The sequence below is a fragment of the Microtus pennsylvanicus genome, chromosome 4 (genome assembly GCF_037038515.1).
Source record: "Microtus pennsylvanicus isolate mMicPen1 chromosome 4, mMicPen1.hap1, whole genome shotgun sequence".
In the NCBI taxonomy this organism is placed as follows: Eukaryota; Metazoa; Chordata; class Mammalia; order Rodentia; family Cricetidae; genus Microtus; species Microtus pennsylvanicus.
Window position 1 is genome coordinate 20,471,780 of NC_134582.1, and position 25,689 is coordinate 20,497,468.

The following is a 25,689-nucleotide window of genomic DNA, read 5'->3' on the forward strand; positions in this document are numbered from 1 at the left end:
TTATTTTCATTTCTGGACAAATGGCTATGAATGTGTGCATAAACTATTTTACCTTGGGACTTCACTTTCTCACCTACAAAACACTATGAGACAGGCTGCTTAACAAAACCATATCCAGCTATCTTTCAAGGTTTTGGCTTCATGGAAACATGGACAAGAAAGGAAGAAATGGCCATCACATGTTTTTTTCACTTTGGTCAGAATCTGAAGCAACAGTTAGTGTTCTTTTCATGCTACTCTGAGATCAGAATAAATAAATCTATCACAAATTCTCTCAGTTTTATGGTCATAAAGAAGACTTTCACAACTCTATGAAGAAATACAAAACCCTTGTTCTTCTAGAGTAATTTTTTGAGTATGTAATTTTTTGAGCATGTATGTTTGTTTTGAGACAGGGTCTTATAACGTAGCTCTGGCACCCTTGAGCTCATAAAGATCCATCTGCCTTTCTGCCCAACTACTAGAATTAAAGGTGTGGTCCAACCATCTAGAAACTCTTGTCTTTTATGAAGAAACACACTTGATTTTCTCATAGTTTCTCATAAGTTAGACATATAAGCATCTAACTTTACCAACTTAAAAACTGCTTAATTTGTAGGTTTCTCCATGCATATAAATAGTTTTTCAAAATATTTTACACTTATTTATTGTATGTATGTGCACACATGTGCATGTATCACAAGTCATGTTGTGATGGCCAGGGGACGACTTTTGGGAATTACTTTCTTTTTTATCACGTGAGTCCTAGGGACAAACTCAGATCATCGGTTTTGTCAGCAAGAATCTTTCCCCAATGAGCCATCTTGTAGACTCATGTTTCTCTACTGCTAATCTCTCTGTCTCTCTCTCCATCCACCCACTCACCCACCCATCCATCTATCTACCGAGACAAGGTTTCTCCACATACTCCAGCTATCCTGGAATTCACTATGTAGACAAGGGTAGTCTCAAACTCAGAGCTCCACCTGCCTTTGCCTCTGGAGACCTAAGATTAAAGGCATGCCCATCCATAATTTTTTTAAATTTGAAGATACATTTTTATTTCATTATATATGTGATTGCCTATATTTATATGTGCACTATAAGCACACAGTGCCTGCAGAGGCCAGAAGAGGCTATCAGCTCTCCTGGAACTGAGTTATGGACAGTTGTAACCAGTCAAATTAGTGCTAGAAATCATACCTGGTTCTTTGGGAAGAACAGCAAGTGCTCTTAACTGCCGAGTCACTTCCAGTCCCCACTAATCCATCTTATTTGCTATTTGCAAGACCCAAGCACAAAGTCTCAGAGGGAAAAGTTTTTCTTTCTTGATCTCATCTTCTCTAAAATTGTTCCTATATTTTTTCTTTGCTTCAGCATGTGCTTTTTCCCTTTATCAAATCATTTTCAAAAACATACTCTAAGTCCTTTGTATCATAATCAGCCAACACACATTTCGTTTACAGCTTCTTCTTAGCAAGCAGCACTGAAGAAGCTGGTCACCCTTATCTTCTTGAAAGACTTTGCTTTTTTTATTCTTCTAACTCTCTTGACTGGTCCATATTTTAATTTCATTCATTATAGACTCTCACTATTGTCTGTCAGGATACCCAAACTGCCCATGTGATTCCCTTGTACATATAACAGGCATGGTCTGAAGTCACACTCTTATTTCCCTCCTCGACAAAGACCTCAGCAGTCTTCTCAAAAACAAACAAACAAAACTTATAGAGTAACCATGGCTAAGAGATTCAAGAGGAAAAGCTAGGGAGTTCTCCTTAAGTTTTTTTTTTTTTTTTTTTTTTTTGCTTCTTCTTGTTCCACACTGATCTATTGGTCTGGTTCAGCATACCCTCAGAACATATGCTAAAGCGTGCCCTGGGATCTCACTGTCATGAATTCACCAAGACCACACTACAGCTTTTTCTCAGCAGCACAGACAATAGGTACCTGGTTGTCTTGCTGTTCTCTGCCTTCTTCAAGCAGAGAGCTTGTATGTACAAAGGCCATCAATCCTGTTTAAAGACTGTTGGTTCCTCACATCCTATGACCATCTGCTTATGTTCCTCCTAGCTTTGAACTCATAAAGAGACCGCCATCTCTCTCCTCTAGATGTAGATTATTTGGGGGAAAGAGACATTATGTGTCACTGTTCCATTTTATCATGGCTTGGCACAAAACAGGTGCCCACAAAAATCTCCTAAAACAGTCCAACTCCATTACAGCTCTTTAAATTCAAGATGTGTTCTACATTCCCTATATTCCTAACTTCTTTCAGTCATGATGTATTTTATAATTATAAACTTCATGGAGTAAGTTTTTTCTATATTTCTTCAAAAAATTCATTAAAATAAAAACTAGAAAAAATATGATAAAATACTTTTAGTTACCATCTCTCAATGGCTAGATACATGTAGAATCTCCCAACCTTGGTGACAAGAATTCACACAACCAGTAATGGTAACTAAGGGCCAACACAGACTTAACCTAGCACTAAATGTCTATGTAATCATTTTGCTATACCTCATAGCTGCTCTGTCTTATTTTTATGTAGGGAAAAATGTACAAAACCATATTTTTTTCTATAAAATAACATAATCTGTTGCAAACAACTATTAGAACTGTTAGGCCTCCCGGATCTCACTTCTCAGCACTCTGAGGTAGGCCCCACTCTGTCCCAGCCCATATGCTGCAGGGCTCCTCAAAAAGTCCTGAGCTGCTAGGCTTTCCAGTTTTCTGAGTTGCCATTAGTCTGACATCACATCCAACTCCTCCAGAATCTGACTTCTCTTCACTGTCAGGCTGCCTGATTACTCTAGGACCTCATGTCTTTGTGTCTCTAGCTAGGCCCATTCCTTCCCTCACACAGGCCATCCTGCTTCTCTGAGAACATGTTTCCTTGTACCATTAGGTAGACCCTTTTCCTACAGCCTTCAATTTAACCCTCTTACAATTTACAATAGCCTCTCCTAAACACTGTACAAAACCTCCACTGCAAGAAGAAATGTGTCTTGAGAAGAAAATTCAATCAACAAACTATTTCAGATGCACAAGTCCCAGGGCAGAAACAAAAGTAACATACATACAAAAATCATGACAATATGTCATCTCCTAAAGTTACTAATCTTGTAAGAATGACTTGGAAGAACTACCAGATATAGAATTCAAAAGATTATAATTATGTTCAAACAAGTAGAATTCAAAAGATTTTAATTATGTTCAAACAACTCAGCGAAGATATAAAAATATTTCAGAAGAATAAAAGCAAAAAGCTGAGGGAAATGAGGAAGTCAAGGTAGACTTGCTGAAGAAAACCCAAACTGAAATCATGCTAAAAATAAAAAATCAATAAGCCAAATAAAAACCTCAGCAGAAAGCTTAAGCAATATAATGGATCATGTGGACAACAGTGTCAGAGATGGAAAACTTGGATTGCTTAGTAAAGGTGAATAATAATTTTTTATAAAAAAAGTATGGAACACTGGAGAACTTTGAGAAGACACAGCCTTAGAGATATGAGCACTGAGAAAGGAGAATGCCACACCAAAGACATGGAGATTATTTTCAACAAAATAACAGAAAAAAAAGTTTCCAAACCTAAAGAATGAACTGCACATTCAGGCACAAAAGGCAGATAAAATACCAAATAGAGATGACCAAGAAAGAAAATCCCCATGACATAATTATAGTTAAAATACTAAAAGCAGAGAATAAAGAAAGGGTATTAAAAGCTGAAAGACAGAAAGGTCAGTCACTTATAAAGGTAGGCCCATCAGAATAATACCTAGGATTGTTCAATAAAAATTTTTATTGCCAGAAGTACCTGGAAAAATGTATTCGAAGTGCTAAAAGACCTTGACTGTTGACCCAGACTATTATACCCAACACAACTATTGATTAAAATTACAAAAGATAAAACTTTTTACAATAAAAACAAAATAAAAGGAATTTATGACCATCAGGCCAGTTCTACAGAGGGTACCTGAAGGAATACTTTGGATTTAAGAGAAGAATAAACAAAGTCAAGGGGCCACAGGGAATAATCACTACCAAGAAAGCACAAAGAGGGGTAAGGGATGGGGAAATTGAGGGGTGGTGGAAGGCTTAACCAAAATGAAGGATGCATGAAAAAGCTATATGGAAACCCATGATCTTCCAATCTCCCCTAGAGGCAACATAGCTTTTTTCCATGTTTTCATTTAATAACATTACGTCTTCTGGGAGTGGCTTTACCCAATCACATTAGTGAAATAGTCAGGCTTTGATGGCTCACACTCTAATCCCAGCACTCAGGAAGCAAGGCAGCAGTATACCACAATTCAAGACCAGTCTGGGTTCCACAGTGAGTTCCAAGGCAGCTTGTGTTACAGAATAAGATCTTGCCTCCAATCAACTAAGCAATAAACCTAAGTAGAATTAAAAGACATTTTAAAATTACCTCCTTATTCATTTTGAACCATTGATATTGTACAAAGGGATGTCCAGTTGCCCGGCAACACAGTTTTACAAACTGTCCAGCCAAAACTGCCTTTGATTCTGGGTTTACAGTGATCTTTAATCCTAAAACAAACAAACAAACAAACAAACAAAAAAGTAAAGTCATAAGGAAGATTTTCCTTGCTTATATATACAAAACAACAATGAAATATTCATCTTTATCATAAATCATATATTTACTTCTCCTTCTCTATCGGTATGTATTCTTTAGCTGAAATCTTTGTAAAACCATAAGAAAAAAATCTGCAAAAGACTTTGATATACTCTATTTCTCCATGGTTAGGAAGGGAAATTAATTGCCTCATTTCTCCAATTAGGAATACTTTTCCCCCAAACTCTAACATTTCTGAGATCAGGATGCACCCTTTAAGACACCTGCTAGACAGACATTGTAGTGCAGTTCTCAATGCCAGCTCAATACCTAGTCGTAAATGTTCATATGGTCATAACTTTTAAGTAAGTAGTGTATGAGTTAGTTTTTTTCTGTGAAGTTGAGGTGGTGCGTAACTAGAAGCATCACCCCTACTGACTAGTGTTCATAGTACTGGAAAGGACTCTGAATATAGCAAAGAAGAAAGAAAATCTTCAATATCTCCCAGCTGCAAATGGTGCAATGTACACCAATGATCTGCCTGCAAGATATAATAGTGCAATAGTGGCACAAATGTCATCGGAGTAACCAACCAATTTTGATTGGCTTTAAGGCCTACTCCATGAGATGGGACCTGTAGCTGCCACTGCTAAAATGACAAAGAATCCGAGACCAGCTAAGTCATGGGGGAAACCTATATCTGGCTACAGTTCCATAACAATTGAATGGGATATGGCAGAATTAGACTAAAGTTCTTCCTTGAATCAAAATGCATCTAGTTTTTCCTTCTTGCATTTGGACCTTAAAGGTCTGGTAAGATGCCATAGCATCTTCTAAGAACATCTTACCCTAATCATATCTCTCTGCAAGGACTGTCAGAGAAAAACATGGCTTTCTCTGGAATAGGAACTCAATTTTTTTTAAAAAAATGGCATTAAGTACAAAACAGAGAAAATACCAGCACATTCTACATCTTCAGTAAGATTTATTAATGTATTAAAAAGGAAAGCAGGCGATCAGATAAACTTACACACACACACACATACACACACACACACACACACACACACACACACACACACACACACACAGACTGTTTTGTTTTTGAGACAGGATCTTACTATGTAGTTCCAGCTGTGCTAGAACCAGGCTGGCTTTGAACTTAGGAATCTATCTCTACCTTCCAAGTTCTCAGATTAAAGATGTATGCTACTACATCTGGTTTATAATTCAAAGACCTTTTTAATAGGCAGAAATGATTGCCTTGTTCATCTCTGAATCCATATACTTAATGCCTGAAACTGTGAAGATAATGGAATACAAGAAGTGTTCAATGAATAATTCCAAGTAAAGTCACAAATTAAACTGATTTTTGTCAGAGCTTATCTTTTTCTTACGATAGTCTTATTCTCAAATTTGTTATTAAAACATAAAAGATAGTTCTATAATTATTTTTTGTCTGTCTGATAAATAGAATTACTCTGTAGCTAAAGCTTGCCTGGACTAACTACGTAGTCCAGGCTAACCTTAAACTCATGGTGCTCCTCTTACTTCAGCTTTCTGAATGATGAATTACAGGCATGGGCTTCCATTCCATGTGATTCCTGTAACTCTCTGAGGCAGAGAACAGCCCACTCGCTGCATGTAACCTACAGTCAGAGTGATTATATTACTAAAAAGGAGAATAAGATTCAAAAGTTATATTTATTTCTCAGAAAGGCTTAGATTTTCAGAGGCTTTGGTGTTCTATAAAGCATGAGAAATTAGTAGATAGTACAGTGCATTAAGCTAGTAGATTTCAATTTTTAGAACTTCTGAGTACCTGTTAATTGAAGTACTGAGTATATAAAAAAATTTAAATGCTCCTTTAGAGATGGGCAATAACAGCACGTGGCATCTGCATTAGCAGTTCATTGCTCCTAGCTCATAGGCTCCAGTTGAAGCCAACCATTCAATACTGTACACCTCAAAAGAAGGTATGCAAGGGTATAAGAGGAAGGCTGGGAGTCTAGGACCCTTTGTATTTGTAGTCAGCAGCCTGGTTACATCTCCAGGTCGCCTGCCTCTTTTTCTTATCCAGCAAGTCTATTCTTGTTTGGTGATCCATGTGGTTCCTGGAAAGCTGACTCAGCCTAACTTCATTCTTGGCTTTAAGCCAGGCATATCAACACATTCCACATCTTGGCTACAATGAAAGTATGAGGAACAAGCAAGTGAGCAAAACTAGTTAATTAGAATAAACCTGCCTTTTTGCTTAGCATTCTGGGACAAAGATAAATGAGCTTAAGAACACCTAGCAGACATCCTGGGCTAGGTGAGTGTCAGTTTTAGAAGGAAGTCAATGACAAGAAAGAAGAGGAAAAACATTACACTTAGGGTTCTTCTCTGTCTCTTAGGAAGTCTTTTTCCACTTCTGGGTGTTTCAGGTAGAAATAATAATTTACCCTCATCAATTTGAGTTTGGGTTTCTGGTAGGTGTAATTGGCAATTTACCACTATATCTTATATTCCTAATTTTTCATAGTCAAACTATATCAGAGAAGCTGAAGGGATGGCTCAGTGGTTAAGAGTATTTAGTGCTCTTATAGAGGATACAGGTTCAGTGACCAGCACTCACCATCAAGCAGTTCACAAACTACCTATAACTTCAGCTCCAGGGGATCCTATGCCCTCTGGCCTCGAAGCACCTGCATGCATGTGGTGAACAAACTTATATAGACATGTGCACATATACATAAATAATTTAAAAATACATAATAACCAGTTTGGCTATATAAGGAAACATTAATTAATACACCAAAATTGTGTAAAATAGAGAGCATCAAGTCTAACTTTTACAGTCTTTCCATGCTTGACTGGATTATTCGCTTCTAATGGAACATATGGCCAAATGGAATCCTGGAAAGGAGGCTTGCACAGCTGCTGCCACCAGCAATGTTTGTTTATCTGAAACAGAATCTCACTATGTAGTCTAGGCTGGCCTGGAACTCTTGGTCTTCCTTTTAGTCTCTACAGTACTGGGACTACAGACATGGACTACCATACCTGGCCCAATCAAGCAACTTGATGAAAGGTCCTTCCTCTCTGATATCACTGTGGTTGATCAACTTCACCTGCAGCTACATGGACAAACTGTTTTCTATTTTTTGAAGTAGCTCTCTCTCCAGCCTGTTTCCTATTTGTTTTGTTTTTAATTTTGAATTTCATTTTTATTTTTGTGTATTTGTGTTTCTGTGTATTTCAGTGTATGCTATAGAAACCTTACATGTAAATACTTTAGCATGCATCTTTCTACAATAGGGGAGTCTTGTACTGAACTATAATATTATTGCATAATTCTCTAATATTAAATATGTGGTTACATCACATTTTTAAAATAATTGCTTAAAATGTCCTATGTAGCTTGCTTCTTGAACTATAATCCAACACTTTTGATGCTTTCCTTTGGTCTCAATGGGGGAGTGGGGGGAGAGAATGATGCTCTATGCATTTATATATTCTAAAAAATACTGAACACAATTTACCTGGTTAAAAGATGTGCTTTTCTCTAAATCTGACTCCATGAATTTTTGAGGAACGTTCCTAAAGGAAAAAACAAAACAAAACAAAAACCATCTACCTGGGGGGTTGAGAAGCTGAAGAACCTCAGTGTGCTCCAAAGCCTGTAGGAAGTCGTTCAATTCTGTGACTGTACATCCTTTTTCACCCATTAGTTTCAGTAAACACAAGCTTGGGCTTCCTTCTGGCTCCAGTACCTTAAGAGAACACTGCTCCAGGTCTAGGCAACTGAAACAACAGATTTAATTCATGATATGCCCAATATGTAGCTGGACCATTATAGGCGGCAGGAAACTAATTACATGATGAAAACTAAGCCCCTCCATCCTCCTTTCCCTCCTCCGGCATTCCTTCCTCTTCTCCCCCTTAGCTCCTATAATTACTTTTAAAGAGACTGAGAGAAATTTTATCCTAAAAAAGACTAGAAAATTTCTTCACTCTATTTATTTATTTATTTAAACAGAGTTTTACTATGTAGCTCTGGCTGGCCTGGAACTTCCTATAAAGATCAGCTGATCTTGAATTTAGAGAGCTACCTGTCTCCTCCCAGCTGCTGAGTGTTAGGGCACTGCACCAGGCCTCTGCACTCTTCCTTCCTTTTCTTTTCACTCTTTCTTCTTTTTGGTTCTTTTTTTAAAATATAAATATTTTTATTTGTGTATCAAATACTCTATGGTTAACAGTTGCAGTAAAGACACAAAAGGTTTGAAAAGCTATAGATGATAATGACTACTGGATTCAACATCCTTTGATTATTTTAGACAGCATTTCTGATAAACTTCCAGCTGAATCTTAAGCATGATATATGTTCAGGTTAACAGAATTACAGCTCCCTTAACGTTTTTAAAAGATGAAGCCAAATATGACTCAAAATGAAGGGACTACCCAGTTAGCAAGATGCTGCTCTCATTTGAGAGGAATGTGCTTCTCATCCCATGAGGCCAAGATACTGTAAATCATAGCATGATCAGATATAAACAGTGTGAGAAGTACTAAGAACAGAGAAGCTAATGCCTCAAAAATGATACTGGATAGGATAATCAATGTTATAAAGTTAGAAACTAGAAAAGTCATAAGAAGCCTTGTCAAAGAACATGTATTAGAAATAAGTTACTAAGTGTTCACATGAATAGGAGATTCATAAATACATGAGTGCAGTACACAAAATACACGTTTCATGATTCAGAAGTTTGCCAGTCACTGAGACTTGAAATTACATCAGATATAAACAAGGGATGTTCTAACTGATATAAAAAAAAAAGTTCAATGGCCAGAGTTTTCCTTCTTAACAAAGATCAAATTGAGGTTAGATATTTCTGTTCCAAAACAAGGTATAAAACTAGAAGTAAGATTTTGTATATCTTTTGCTTTACTGCTTTTCTGCATGGGCACTCACTGGTTTTTGGTTAAGGTGATATGTACACTTAGCCAACTTTTATTTTTCCTCTTTTAGTTATGTTCTTGTAAGAGTGTTTTGATGTGGTTTCTAAAAACTTAAATTTAGAAATAAAAGAACTTCTTTATCACTGAAGCAGCCGAAATTTTGCTTTTAAAAAATTTTTAGGTCCTATAGAATTGGCTACAACCCCAACTTGTTAACCAATATTTTGAAAGAAGCATTCTTACTGTTGTGTTTCGAACAGGTTGGAATGGAGTAAAGGAGAACTCAAGCAACTACTAAAAAAAAAACTGGGTGAGATATGTAGGCTTAGCCTAGTGTGGCAGTGGATGCTGGATTCCAAATATATACTGAATACATAGCAGTCAGGATTTACTGACAAAGATGATGTGTATACAAGTGAAGTCTGGAGTGACTGGATTTTCTGGTCAACTGGGGAGATGTAGTAGTCACTCAGATACAGAGAACTAAGAGCAAGAGGTTTACTGGAGGGTACATACTAAGTTTTGCACATGTTACATTTAAGATGCCTACTAGTCATTTAAGAGGAGACAGCTATAGCAGTCTACACACACACACACACACACACACACACACACACACACACACACACACACACACATCTGGGGAAAGCAGATATACTTAATAGTTGTAATCAGCTTGACTATTTAAAACCGTCAGTGAAGGATAACATCAGAAGATTAGGTAGAAAAGCATTTGAGATATAAAAGCTTGACTTCTAGCACACTTCAGAATTCAGACTGAACAGACAGATAAGGGACATTTGCATTAATCTTTTAAATACATGCTTTCTGTTTTATCATGATCTGCTTGAGGGTAAGATTTCTGCAGCTAAAGAGCATCTTCATGCTGCAGACTAGCGGCAACAGATGTTCCCCCTTGGCTCATGTTTCACAACCCTACTTTCAAGCCTTCTGAAAGTTCTGCCAATCCTTGGAGGCCAGCTGTTCCACTCACCACCAATCAACATATGCTGACACTCTAAGACTGTCTCAACTGGCAGCAAAGACATCTGATTTTAGTCAAGCATGGTGGTGCATACCTTTGATTCCGACACCTGAGAGGCAGAGGAAGCTCTCTCTGAGATCCTCACTTAAATGTCTGATGTTAGATCAGTTTGAACACAATCAGGGTTTGAATACAGGGCATTCCTACATGTCTCTGGTTAGAGCAAACTAGACTACATGCAAAGATTCAAACTAAATCATCAATAATCACCTGAAAACGTTTCTGATATTCCTCATCTCTGGAGATAGCTCTGAATGGACCCTCCCTGTGGTTTATATTATTAAATTCTTAATAATGCCGCTTAATTAAAAATGTAAGGAGTGAAAGGGAAGTGTGATAACAGGTCGAGTAAGAACGGTGGCACTCAGAAAGCAGAGGCAGGAGGATCATGATAAGTTTAAGGCCAGCCTGGTCTATGTAGTAAGACTTCACCTCAAACAAACCAAAACAGCAAAAAAAGAAAGAAGAAAAATAAGTAGAAAAGACAACATTCTGAGATTAGGGCTGTGAATTCAGTGACTGGGGAAGGCACTTCATGTTTCCCCACGACTTGTCATACATTCTGGACCAGACTCTCTGCAACCAGAGGACAATGTCTTTACCACCTCTTATTACCAGACACTCTTCTACCACCAGCATGAAGTCACTTGAAAAGAACGTTTAAAAAGGTCTTAAACACAGTAAGCATCTCCAGCTGTAACTACCTATCCCTTTGGTTCAGACTTGCCAGTTTCAAGTTTTCAGCGCTAATTTTTGTTGCTGTTTGTGAGATAGCGTCTGATTATGTAGCACTGGCTGCCCCAGAACTCAACACTGATCACATGCCTCTGCTTCCTAAGTGCTGGGATTAAAGATGTGCCTGGCTTTCAGTACTAACTTTTAATAGCAACCAATTCTTCTAATGTCAATCAGTGTGAGTTTACTACCAGATTCTCCAACCCTCCCTACCCCAACTAACCTACACGGAGCTATCTAAACACTATCTTGAAAGACTCATGAAATCTATCTCAAATTCTAATATCCTAAAAGTGGACAGTAACTGGCCTTCTCTCTATATTAATAACTCCTTGTAATTCAAACGTTTCCCTAAATTCCCCCAAACAATGATTAATACCATTCTGCAGTTTACTTAGCAATATCTTCCTGAAGGCGTGGGAAGGGAAACTTAATACCCAGAATCAAGAACCCACTCCTTTTATAGTTTAGTAGCTTAGTACACTGACTCTTGTGTCTTCCTCCATCTCCACATAGGCTCTCTCCAGGAAGCCTAGCACCTTCCTTAACTGGATTCACAGTTAACGCCATAATATCCTGCAGATCTGCCCTCAAAGAAAACAATTTCTTGTATCATGTAAGTCTAGAAGTTGGGAAATTTATGAAGTTTGAATAACATTTTCTATCTTTTTGGATACCCAACACCAGTATCTTTTTTCCCTAGAACAGAACTAAGTCCTTTGCTCAGCTTTGCTAGTCCGTTGTTTGTCTGACTTCTTCTCTGACACAGGGTCTCACGTGCCTGGTCTTGAACTCCTTGATTCTCCTGCCTCTGCCTCCCAAGTGCTAGGATTATAAGTATGTGGCACCAGCTTAGTTTGCCATTTTCTGATTTTTTTAAAAATCAGGCAACATGGGCCTCTTCTACTTGAGCAATAATCCCATACCAACAGTACTCTGCCTCAGTCCTAAACTCTGAAGCTCAGGGTTGTTGGGAAGGTTAAGGTGGATAATGCATGTAAGCAGGACACTGTAACACACTATGTGTTCAATAAAGGATACTGTTTACATCCAACCCAGCATTTCACATGTTACTGTGAATGTTCCCAAAAACCAGTCTATCAGAACTTCCAGCTAAAAAGAAGCACTCAATCAATATAACTTTGAGTGAAGACTCCCCTCTTGGTTTAAGAAGTATTTGTCTAAGAGTTCTATGTATGAGAAATGACTCCTGCTCCTGAGCTTATAAAGATGCACACAAATAATTTCAGTAAAAGTTTAAGTTTAGTTATTTGACAAGAAACTGGAGGAGTTAAAAGGCAGGTTGAAACCTTAACAGGTGTATAAGGTTCACAGTTCATGTGGGAACCCCTAGTGCAGCTCCTGAGTCCACCTTCAGGTGACCCATAAGGTTAAAACACTTTTTTTTCTTACTAGTACTAAGTCACCATTTTCTATTTATTTTTCAAGGTGTATACACAAGTTTCTAGAGTTCTGATACGATGCTCAACGGAATGAATCAAATACAGAAAAGAATCCAACTCTACAATTAAACTACGGCACTGTAAAGACGTCCAGAGCATTCAGCATTTTGAGGCAGGAAGAATGAAGGCTACAAGATCTGGACTAGAGTGGTTGACATGGTGTTTCAGGACACCACAGGCTACAGTGAGATCCTGTCGCAAAAACCAAGAAGGGAAAAAGACTTCAAGATGAATATGACAGTGCCAGCTTGGAATCCCAGCGTTAGGGAGACTGAAGCAGGACAGAGAAATCCGAGGACACATAGCAAGATCTTGTTTTGAAAAACAAAAACCAACCAAACCAAAGCAACAGAGTTTAAAAATGTTAACCAATGCTCTATTTGGTTTTGGATAAACTTTTTCTGAAGAAAAAAAAAACCCTGACATTGTTTCTGCGACTGTGTAAGAATTACTTTTAAGATCAATATTTTAAGGGTTATTGGTTTTACTTTCAAATGATAAATATTCGTATACACCTGCAGAAGATACAGAACCCCCACAAAACCTATCTGTCGTCTTCAACACGTCATCTTGAGATCCAAAACGTTGAGAAACACCGACTGTGGGGCCAAGGCATATGTCAGCGGTCCCTTTTCTCAGCAGGAAAGCAGTTTAATTTCTCAAGAGTCTAATGTACGTGGTGAAGTCAGGATAAAGTTTGGTCAGCTCGCTGGACTGAAACCAATGGGGAATTTTGTCCCGTCTTTCCTCTCCTTCTGTCTCTCTCTACCCAGCCTCCAGGAACCCCTGCACGCCTCGCTCCTCCACCCGCCCGGGTCCCTCGGGATCGCCCTTTTGGGGTCCGAGGGCGGTGTCCACATCCCTCTCTTTTGCTTTAAAACCCATCGGATTACAACCCTGCTGATAAGCTTTCCTCCTATTAAAACAGCGCGGGTTCATTCCCAGCCAGGGCTCTCCAGCTTCAGGGGAGGAAGGTCGGTGTGAAGGTGCCATCTGGCCCTAAGTGCCAGTTCCTTCCCGATCCCAGGGTCCCTGCCGGTCTCGCGCGACTCCCTGCCCCGGGGCACACCCCTCTACCCGAGGGTCGCGCGTCCCCGCTCACCTGAGCCTGAGGCGTCCCCGACTGCCCGCCAGCTCCGCCAGCTGCCTCCAGCCCCGGCCCTCGGGCGCGCGGTCCAAGCTCTCACTGAGCCTCCGCAGCAGCGGCTCCGGCAGGCGGTTGAGGGTTGCGCCGGCTGGAGGGGCGCTCGGAGGCCCCGAGGGCGCGGTCGGAGGAGGGTGCACAGCCGGGGGCAGCGAGGCCTGCAGCGGCTGCCCCCACAGCGACATGGCTACGCCGGTGGCCCCGCCGCCCAGCTCCAGCCGGTCACCTCGGGCCTCGGCGCCCGTGTGCACCTTCCGCTTGCTCCTCGCCGTCCCGCGAGTAGCAGGAGCGGAAGGAGAAGTCCGCCGCACAGTGAGGCCCTCACAGGAAGAAGTACTGCTCCCGGCCCGCGCGACAGGTTCCCCTGAGAAGCCCCGGGGCGCGCCGGCCGAAGAGGGGGGCGGGGCCGGGCTGCGCGTGTGTGGGCGGAGTTTGGGTGGGGCCTCGTTGCTACGTGCGGGCGGCCTCTCCAATTGCAGGGAGAGTTGGGCTTGGGGGCGGGCCCTAGGGTGGGGCCGGTTCACGAGTGGCTACAGTCCCACCTGCGGTGAGGGGGGCGGGACAGGGGGCGGGGTCTGGCTGCGGGCGTGCCACCGGCTTGCCTCCCCCTCTTCGCACGGGGCGGGATGTGGGCGGGGCATGCGGCCGCCCTTCCCGGGCGGCTTCTGAGTCTGCGGAGCAGGAAGGGATGGGTGGGTAGAACAGTTGGAGGAAGCAGCGGTGGAGGCATTGCCACAGCTAGGAAGCCTGCGGCGTAGGAGCTTCCCGGGACCGTGGGAGGATGCTTACCTCACGCCGGAGAGGGTAGCACGCGCTTCCTGGCGGCGCCCCCACGCGCGCGTCTGCTCTCCGAGGACCCCGGGGCTTGCGTATGTGCGGTGTTCTCCAAGAGGCCGCCAGCTCCCCACATTGGGCAACCTCAGCAGACGCTTCCTCTGCTAGCGGATGATGTCGCCAGAGGAAAGTAGTGGAATTGGAGATTTAGATACTCGTAAGGGAATTGACCCAACTCGCTTCGAGTCTTTTTATTTTAAGACTGAGGGATTCAATCGTGCAGTTAGGTGGTAGGACTCTGGTCTGGCATGTCTAAAGCTCTGGAGCCATCCTCAGCTCCGCAAAAGCAAGCAAGCAAAACCCAAATACTTCCTGTCTATTTTAACTTATTAGATCCTGCAAATGGATTTTAGCAGTAATGGTGTGGTGTCCTTCAGATCAAACTGTCACAGTGTTCATATTCCAAACGGTTCCCCTGGATAATCTAGACCCTAGCTCATGAGTCTAGATCATAGATGATTTAGATCATGCAGGGGAACTGCTTGGAATATGAACACCGCCTAGATTCTAGACAAAGCGGTAGGAAGAACTACATTTATCTCTTGCCTAGTCTCATCCACAGCAAAGGTTGTTATCCCGTTGGAAACTATAGGCTTGTTTGACATAGGAACAAACAATTTAGGGTGACCAATCAGCCCTGAGGTACAAGCCTTCCCGGCCCAGTTTACCTCATGTCGTTCAAGCTGGCCTTAAACTTTGTCCTCTCTGCACCGTGATGCTGAGAGCTGGGGCTGCAGGTGTTCACAACCGTGCACAGTTCTATGCAGACCTGGTTCTAGAAACGGAGGCCTGTCGTTTGCTGGACAAGCACTCCGTCAGCTATGTTACATCTCCAGTCCTAAGTTTCCTCATCTATTGTCATTCTACCTTTTAATTGAAATTCAATTAAATTTAAATCCAATAATTTTATTTCCCCTTCCAAACCTACTTGCGCAGGTCATTACTTATGAAGCTTCTCCTATGTGAAAAGATCATAAGTCCATGCTTATACTATTTACCATGTGGGTATCCTTTCTGTTTGCAGTCTGGGCTTCCTTATGCAGTATAGCTCAGCTAGGTGCCATGTGGCTTCCCTTCCCATCCCCCTGTTCTCCAAGTGCCTCTTTCACTTCGCCCTCCTCCTAAGAGTTTTTTTTTTCTGTCTACTATTTTAGAATCTACACAGCCACCTTTTCTGCTACCCTCCATTCCGTACTTTGACAGACATTGCATTTTATGGTTGGTATATTTCTTCTCTTAATAAAGTCCTTATATTTCTACTACCTAATTTTCACTTTTCTTCTGGGGCATGCGTGACTTTTAAAGTTAGCTGTGAGTTCACAACTTGATGCTGCCACTTATTGCTGATATCCCCTTAGGTGAGTTAGTGAACCTGTCTGCTGAGCTTTAGTTTCTGTGCCTATGACTGGGAAAAGTAAGCACAGCATATCCATGACTTGAGGGTGGGAGTACATTCTGAGAAATGCATCATGCGGTGATTTTTTTCCATTACAGACATGTTTATTGTTTTCATTTACTTATCTGCCTATGTGCATGCAATTGCATGTGCCGTGGCACCTGTATGGAGATCAGAGGACAAATGGTAAAAGTCAGTTCTCTCTTTCACCACGAAGGTTCCCACTATTGAACTCAGTTATCTGTCAGCCATCTCTTAGGCACAGGATGTATCATTCACTGAGTTCCTACCCTCCTCCCCCCAGCTCTGTGAAACCCAGGAGCTCACGATGATTGTGGGACATAGGAACCTCCATTCATGAGGTGATTTTTGTTGTGTGAACCCAGTCTCCTGGGACAACAGGTGCAGTCTGTTGTTATTCTAGTTTGATTTCTGTTGCTATGATCAACACCACTACCAAAAACAACATATGAGGGTTTATTTCATCTTACCACCATTAAGGGAAGTCAGGGCAGACACTCAGGCAGGGCAGGAACTGATGTAGAGACCGTACAGGGAATGCGGCTTCCTGGTTTGCCTCCATGGCTTGCTCAGATTGCTTTTTTATACAACTTTGGGTGGAGATGGCACTACCCAAAGTGAGCTTGTTTCTCCTCCATCAATCAACAGTATGTCCCTCAGACGTGCCTGCAGGCAATCTAATGAAGCATTGTCTCAGTTGAGATTCCCTCTTCCCAGATGCCCCTAGTTTTTGTTAAACCAATTAGCATAGTTGTTGATCACCATGTTATGTGGCGTATGTCTATATTAGTTAGTACTTTGAAAACTGATACATTAATTTTGGGAACATTTTAAGAACTTAGCTTTGTTTTTCTCTCCCAACAATTATATTAATGCCAAGAGAAAATGTATGAGTAGCTTTATTTTTTTTTTCCTAGACAGGGTTTCTCTGTAGCTTTGGAGCCTGTCGTGGAACTCGCTCTGTAGACCAGTCTGGCCTCAAATTCACAGAGATCTGCCTTGTCTCTGCCTCCTGAGTGCTGGGATTAAAGACATGAGCCACAACCATCTAGAAATGGCTTTAATTTTTAACTTAAAATTTTCTAAAATTTTAATGAAAAATTCATTTATTTATTGTGTGAATGTGTATATGTGGTGGTGGCAGCAGGCGGGGGGGGGGGAGGTTAGCGGGAGCAAACATGCAGAGGCCAGAAGACAACTTTTGAGAGAGGGTTCCCTTCTTTCGCTGTATGGGTCCTTGGATTGAACTCAGATTGTCGGGTTTGGCAGGAAGAGCCTTTCCTTCACTGGCCAAAGATCACGGCTTCCCAATGTCCGTTAAATATAATGCGTATGTATAGGTAATAAATATCACCGGGAGTTTTTCCTTATTAGCTGAAAGGGATAAAAGTCTCTGTGAATCTGGACAATTTGAGGAAGCTTACGGTTGCAGTCCATAGAAAAGTCTGATGATGTAATCTTAATCTTACTCATGGATGTAGACACTGACTCAGTTTTTTTCTCTCTCACAGAATTTGATTGTGGATGTTAACCAAAAAATGACAGATGCTATAGTTCGTAAATGAACAGGTCTTAAAAGACTTGGTATAGGAGAATATCTAAAGGCCTCTGGGTCTGTATATACTGAAGATAAGGGAACTGAAAATGACAACAACTAAATGTCACTCATTGTCCCCATCCCTTACTCCATGTCTAAACCTTTAGTGACCTCTCTGACTCATCCTTGAGGTAGGACCGTGAAGGCCGCACTCAGACACAATACTGGCCACATCCCTCGTAGCCCATTTTGGCTGATGTTTCCTAAAGAACAGAGGGAATTATCTTATTTCACTTATAACTTAAACATGGTAGCTAAGTACATCATTCCAGTGTTCCACACCCTACTCTCATAATGAACCATCTAGATCTTACTGCTTCTAGTTATTTTGAAGACTGTACTTGCCTAAATCCATCCATTCAAGTGCCAGCCAATAGGCACTGGGTGCTTACGTTGTGTCTGACCCTTGTGCCAAGTACTGCTGGAGGATAGTTTTGTTTTAAGTTGAAGTCATGAACCTCAGCAAACACACAATGAACATATGTCAGAGATTTCATGTAACTCATTTTTTAGTGAGGGAGCCAAAAATTGTTGCCTCTTTGGAAGAGATTCTAATGATGTGATTAGCAGTGATAAATACAAGCAAACATACAAACCTATCAGGGATGCTGGAATGCATTTGCTTCACAGACACAAAACTGGCCTTTTCCCACAGTGAAAGAGAGAATCAGCTGAGCTGCCACTTTACAGAGTTTATTAATGAACAAGAATTGCTTACATTGCTGTGAGGTTTCTCCACTTCTCAGTGAGACAGCCTTAGCCAAAGACAATGAAAGACAAAGATAAGCACTTCCTTCTTTGTGGCCAGAGAGAGAAGTGCTCTCATAAGCAGAGCAGGAAGAAGACCCAAGGAAACCACGGGAACAACTGTGGTTGGTTCAGGCGAACTGGAGGCTCACAAGAAAAAGGGCGAAGACCAAACTGAAGAAAGGAGTCAGATCAGAATAAGTCAGACTAAAGGGCTAGGTTGTTACAGGTTTGTGCCTACTATAGCATCAGCGGGTTATACAGGATGCCTTTTTAATAGCATGTCGATTTTCTTTTCATAGTATTTAAAAGAAAATGTCTGTCAGAGTCATCAGTTCTCCAGTAATTTGACTAGAGTAATGCCAAATTTATTTAAGTTAAAATGTAATTTTTCTCTAAAGGGCCTATAAAATTACCAAGGCATGTGAGGGTGTTGAAATCCTAAAAACTGGCAAGAGCTTAAAGCTTGAGAAATTCTGATTTTAGTAAGTGATGGGGAATATTTGAAATATTGCAATCACGATAGTTACTTAACTTTTGGAGTTTTGAGAACTTATTTAGTCTGCACTAGAAAGAAGACTAGAAGTTCAAGGAGTCTTACAACTGGCTTTGGTGGTGCGGGCCTGAAATGCGAGTACTCAGAGGGCTGAGATAGAAGGATCAAAGGTTTAAGACCAGTCTGAGCTATATATCTGGACTCTGGAAAAGCAAAATCTAAATAAAAAGTATTATAAAATAGTATAGATGAGCGGTCTATATATAGTATAGTGTAGTGTACTATAGTATTTTGTGGTAGTAAGTGATCTTTGCCAATAGTAATCTAGGAATGAAAAAAAAAAGCAACCATAAATTGAAGAAATATATAGAGTTACTTTTAACCAGTCTTTGTAGATTTGAATGTAAAATATCCCCCACAGGCTCATGTCTTTAACACCTCATCCCAGCTGAGAGTGTGATTTGGGAAATTATGGATTTGAGCCCTAGCTCTAGAAAGTGGGTTGCTTTGGTCTGGGCCTTGAGGGGTATAGCCTCACCTCTCTTCTGGTCCTAGTCTTACTACTTCCTGTTCAGTCACTCAGATGTAAATAAGCAGTCTTATGCCCCTGCCATAGTCCCAGCCACTTCAGATACCATGCATTTCCTATCATGATGGATTATAAAGAAAGTAAATTCTTATTCCTTTAAGTTTTGGCTAGTATGAAAAAAGTATGGAATATAGAAAATGGATACTGAGAAGTAAAAGCTATTGCTATGATAATCCTGACCACATGGTTTGTATGTGTTTGGAAATAGAACATAGGAGGGCTGTGGGAAGAGCTTAGAGCCATGGGCTAGCAAAGCCTTAGTATGCTGTAAGCTCACAATTCTAGGGTAAAGGAGGATGTCACGTTGTCAGGAGTTTAAGAAATCATATCCCTAATCGGGAGCAGAGAACACTTTCTGTGGTTCACAATCCTCTGCCGAGGGAATGGTGCCACCCACAGTGGGTGTGTTTTCCTACCTCATTTACTATAAACAAGATAGTCCTTCATAGATGTGCCCATGGGCCAACCCAATCCAGATAGTCCCTCATTGAGACTCCCTTCCCAGGTGGCTCTAGATTGCATCAAACTCGCATACTCACCACCATGATAAGCAGACAAAACACAAGAGTTACAGAGTGTCTTAGTCACTGTTCTATTGCTGTGAAGAGACACCTTGACCAAGGCAACTCTTATGAAAGAGTTCAACTGGGGAATTGGGGGCTTGCTTACATTTTCAGAGGGTTAGTCCATTATCATCATGGTGGGAAGAAAACAGGCAAGGCACTGGATGGAGCAATAGTGAGAGCTCTATATTCTGATCCACAGGCAGCAGGCAGAGAGAGAGAGAGAGAGAGAGAGAGAGAGAGAGAGAGAGAGAGAGAGAGAGAGAGAGAGAGAGAGACTGAGCCTGGCCTGGGTTTTTGAAATCTCAAAGCCCATTCCAAGTGACATACCCCTCCTCAACAAGACCACACCTCATAATCCTTTCCAAATGTCTCATCCACTGGGGACTAAGTATGCAAATATATGAGCCTATGAGGACTACTTTCATTCAAACAAGGCCATCATGCCTTGCACCAAAGTTCTTGAAAGCCATTGAATCCATGCAATGTGTGGCACAGTCAGATTCCCTGGAGGGAGAAGTAGAGAGGCTGTTGTATGGAGCCTCCGGTGTGATAAGGACCTCAAGGTTTTGGATAATGGATATGGAGCTGCAGAGTTTGTGTTTTCTCTGCTAGATTTGATCTTGTTCTGGTATAGTTTTTTTTTTGTTTGTTTTGATATAGTTCCATTCCTCCTTTTTGGAATGGGAATGTTTAGTCTGTGCCATAATGTGCTGAAATTAAGTAACTTTATGTTTTGATTTGCTGGGCCTCATAGCTAAGAGTGCCTTCGTGACAAAAGATACTTTTGACTTTTGAACAATATTGGAACTATAAGCCGTATAAAAAGTTTTTTTATTTCATTTATTTATTTTTGTGTATGTGTTGCAGGTGTCACAGGCATATGTGTTCAATGACATATATAGAGAGGCCAGAAGACAACTCCTAGGAGTCTGTTCTCTCGTTCCATCACATGTATCTTGGGGATACAGCTCCGATTGTCAGACTTGGAGGCACACACCTTTTATCTGCTGAGCCACCCTGCCAGCTGACTGTAGGAAGGTTTAAAGTTGGACTGATAGTGAGATAACATGACCTTTGGGAGCCATGAGTGGACTGTTAGAATTTGAATGAAAATGTCCCCTACAGATTCCTGTGTGATCACTTGGCCTTCAACTGGTGATGTTTTGAAAGGCTATAGATCTTTAAGAGGTGGGCCGTCGCTGGAGAAGGTAGGCCTTCAGCTGCCAGGCCTTCTCTGTCATGACGGGCCATACTCTCACAAACCATGAGCCCCAATCAACCTTTCCCCTCGTGTTATTTCTTGCCAGGTATTGGGCCACAGAGCTGCCAGACTGTAGGAATCATCATGACTGAAAAATCCTGAGGTATTAACTTCCACTTATTTTGTTCAGGAGGAACCCAAACAAATCAGTTCTGTTTACGTTTTGTGTATGTATTGCTAAGGACGGATGGACCCAGGTGTGTGTGCACCAGGTGTGTGTGCACCAGGTGTGTGTGCACCAGGGTGTATACTGTGGTCAGATTCCCTCCTTCACAATGTGTGTTTCAGAGATTGAACCCTGGCACAGCTACCTACACATAAACAGAATGAGCACATAAATACATGTAATTTCTAAAGTGTCGTCTCAAGACTAGGAGTGGCTGCCACATCTCTACCCAGGAAGTGTCCGAGCAGCACTGACCCACCCTGCTCTTTCTGCCACCCTCACTGACAACCATAGATGCCCCAAGCACTGTATTTTCTCCCATACTTAGGAACTACTCTCAGCCTCAAGTACTTTTTAGTGCTTGGTTTCGAGTCAGACTTATTATAGTATCAAGACTGGCTTTGAACTCGTGATATTGCAGCCTCTACACTTCGACCCCCCGTTGCTAGGATTATAGGTCTATGTCACCACAGCCAGACAGACACATTTTTTTTAAATTGTAAAGCATGAAGAAAAAAGGAAGAGGTTAAGTTATTTGGCTAATCTTGAGGTGTCTATCCTTGTTCCTTGTTCTAAAATCAACTATTTCTTGCTTCCTTTTTGTTTCAGTATTAGTATTTTGTTACAGACTTATATGTGTTGAAGTGTAGAACTGTAGAACTTCTGCAGGGATACTACGTTTATTTTCATCTCTCACTATCCTCCCCTGGGTCTATACACAGAATCCCAGCTGATGCCTGGGTGAAAGCTGTTGTAAAATCAAAGAATCAGTCTAGACTGTGACTAGTCACTGTCAACTCGGTTGGGTTTAGAATCACCATGGAAGCACACCTTTGGGGAGTCTATGAGGGGCTTTCCAGAAAGGTTTAACTGAGGGAGGTGGGACTGAAGTCTTGACTGAATAAAAAAAAGAAAGCCAGCTAAGCGTCAGTATTCATTTCTGTTCCCTGACTGCAGATGCAATATGACCAGCACCTCCTGCTCCCACCAGCAGGCCTTTCCCATTGTGATGGACCCTATCCTCTCTCAAACTGTGAGCCAAAATAAATCCTTTTGTAATTATAATGTCAGGCATTTTCTCAGAACAACAAGAAAAACAACTTACACACAGTTCAATCTTCAGCAAGACAACAGAACTTTGAAAAAGATAGTTGGTATCTCAGAGTAGAAACCCCCTGGGGAGAAAGAGTATATTTGAGCACAGGTGTTATGACAAGAGTAAAACTAGACATTCTAATAAAAGTGACACTGTGATAGGAAAAAAACTTATACGATTTATTATCTTCAAGTAAAAACATCTAGAAACTATGATGTTTACATTCTATGATGTTTACTATGGAGATAGATTTCAGTTGCAGGTGGGAATTACAAGTGAGGTGTCATTTCTAATAAAATGAGATAGTGTTGGGATTTTCAACAGTGCTATCACTGCACTGACCATAAAACAGGTTTTTAAATTTCTGGTAATAACAATTGCATTGACTAAAGTACAGCATATAAAGACATTCATCTAGTAATGAACTCATTAATTTCTATCTACTTCCAATCTGCACTCTCTTGGATAAGAGGGATGCTGGCATACTAGTGTTTTTCACCATAGGCTACATGTAAGTCTCACATGATGGTACTGTAGACCCTCTAGGGGGAATTGATACAACCCATTTTATTAGTACATGTATATATACCCCAAAGAATTTAAATCAAGGACTCAAGTGTTTATGTACTAATGTTCATAGCAGCACTAAAACTGATATAAAAATTCAAATGTCAAATGTGGTACATAAATATAATTGAATATTGTTTAGACACCAAAAGTGATTGTTTCTGACGTATGCTGCAGGAGTTGGGGTTGTAGCTCAGTTGGGGCTGTAGCTCAGCATAGTGCATACAAGGCCCTAGATTTGATCTCTAACTTTAAAAATATGCAAAGACTAATATAGGTTTTAGCATGGATGAACTTGGAAAGCATTATGCAGCGAATAATCCAGATGCAAAATGACAAATATTCTGTGACCTGAGGTTCATAGATTGTCACAGAGGCAGAAAATAAAGAGGTGGCTTGCAGGGGCTGGGGAGCCAGGAAAGCAGAGAGATACTCTGGGGTGATGAAACATTCTGAGAGTGGATACTGGTTCTACTATGCTTGTGAACGCACTTCATGCTACGAACTTGGATACTTAAAGTGGTTACAATGAAGCTAGGCTTTACAGTGCATGCCTATAATCTTAGAATTTGAGAGGTGCCAGAAGGGTCAGGATTTCATACACTTTCACTATGTAGTGTGTTCCACATTATGAGCCATCCTTGGATACACAAGGAATTTAAGGCCATCCTGGGGTACATGAACCTCTGTCTCAAGATGAACAAGCAAAACCAACGAAATAAACAGTGAGACTGGGAAGGTGGCTTGGTGGCTAAGAGCAGTGGTGCTTTCCCCGGGGACCTGGGTTCGGCTCTCAGCACTCACATGGTGGCTCACATCATCTACGCTCTAGTTCCAAGAAAGCTGACACCCTCGTCTCACCTCCCAGGGCATCAGGCATGCATGAAGTGCACGGACATACATGCAAGCAAGATACCCATACACATAAAATATTTCTTTTTACATTTAAAATCAAAACACCAAAAGCCAATAACCAAAACCAAAAATTAAACCATCCCCATAAATTAAAATGATAAATTTAATGTTGGGTATAATCTATATCCTCAATATTCATTTGAAAAACCCTAAGAAATTACTGATATCCCACCCCCAAATCTCTTAGACTGATTTTAGTTGGTTTGGGTTGATTTTTAAAGTTCCTTAACAAATCTTCCATGGCCTAAGAAGGGATTCATAACCTTCAGGATATTGGTGCTCACCCTGTGATCTAGAGAGGAACCATTGGGGAAGGCTGGGTGTGGTGGGTTACACCTTTAATCCCAGCACCCAGGAAGCAGCTTTTTATTCTCTACTTTCCAGACTCCAGAGTTATAAGCCGTATAATCCTCCATCATTATAAATCACCTCCTTGTGGAGCTTTGTATTTAGGGCCTAACATTGCCTTTGCTGTTGTGAAGTCTAAGCAGCTGCAGCTGCTCTACCTGCAGGAGGCCCTCCCAGCTGGGGCCTGGTGGTGGGGGTGGTGAGAGGGTCATTAGACACTAGCATGGAACCACAGTGCCTCCCCCCCCCATGTTTCCAGCCATCATCTGCATGTGGTCTGAGAAATGCTAGAGCATGCAAGAGACAGGTTTATGGAAGAGACCCTGCCTATGCAGGCTCTGGGAGGTCATCGTCCATGCTAGGCTGGAGTTGTGTTATGATGCAGCTATTTGGTGGTGGTAGGGGGGCAGGCAATTACTCATCAGTAGTCCTTCGCCCAACAAACCAGAGGTGGATGACATCATTGATTTGGTCTTTCACCGGTGCTCTTTACATAGCCGTTTCTATCATAGATGTTTGCGCATGTGTCTCCAGGAAAGGTGAGGGTTCCTGTCCCATGCTTTCTCCACCATAACGGGTGGTAGCCATCAAACCATGAGCCAAAGTAAGTCTTCCCTCCCTCTCTCCCTCCTTCCCTCCCTTCTTTAAGTTATTATTATTATTATTTTTTGGTCAGGCATTTTGTCACGTCAATGGAAAACAATAACTTATAAAACGGCAGTGCAGACTTACCTGATCAGTCTTAACCAAGTCACACCAATAGAGCACCTTAGCTGACCTGGTCCAGCATCCTGCCCATTTCAATCTGGATAAGACCTTGGAGCCTAGAAAAATTTTTCTCTCTCTTCTTTAACCTCTGTGACAGTTCTCAAACGATGGTCCTACCTCGGCAGTGTCAGCATCGTGGGGAGCTCCTTAGAAATGCAAAATTGCAGGCTCCAGCACAGACAGCCTAAACCAGAAAATGGAGATACCCCCCCCCCCCAATGCACACACACACATACTGAGGTAGCTTCAAAACCCCAACAGGGGATTCTGGTCCATGCTAATGACTGAGAATGGCTCCCCCACACTTCAGCTTCAAAATATTTTGGGGGCAATAATTTCTCTGTGATCCCTTTCAGTCACATAGAGATTACTTCCTGTTTCACATCTAAATTTATCTTCTCAAAGCTTTGAAGGGCGGAGGCCTCAG

General features: G+C 41.3%; 1 protein-coding gene across 3 annotated transcripts in view; it reads right to left on the reverse strand.

Annotated features, from left to right (window-relative positions):
- Nucleotides 1–25,468, reverse strand: part of Malt1 (MALT1 paracaspase) — a 54,954-nt gene extending 29,486 nt beyond the window's left edge. The window contains exons 1-6 of one of the 3 annotated variants that reach the window (XM_075968458.1): nucleotides 25,227–25,468; nucleotides 22,674–22,743; nucleotides 16,617–16,823; nucleotides 13,854–14,833; nucleotides 8,187–8,353; nucleotides 4,418–4,539 (exon numbers count right to left, since the gene is read on the reverse strand). In XM_075968458.1, the coding sequence (XP_075824573.1) occupies nucleotides 4,418–4,539; nucleotides 8,187–8,353; nucleotides 13,854–14,080 (516 nt within the window). In that variant the 5' untranslated portion in view covers nucleotides 14,081–14,833; nucleotides 16,617–16,823; nucleotides 22,674–22,743; nucleotides 25,227–25,468. Of the gene's footprint in view, nucleotides 1–4,417; nucleotides 4,540–8,186; nucleotides 8,354–13,853; nucleotides 14,834–16,616; nucleotides 16,824–22,673; nucleotides 22,840–25,226 lie in introns of those variants that run through there. The other 2 variants (XM_075968460.1, XM_075968459.1) reach the window with 2 other exon arrangements.
- Between the last annotated feature and the right edge of the window lie 221 nt (nucleotides 25,469–25,689).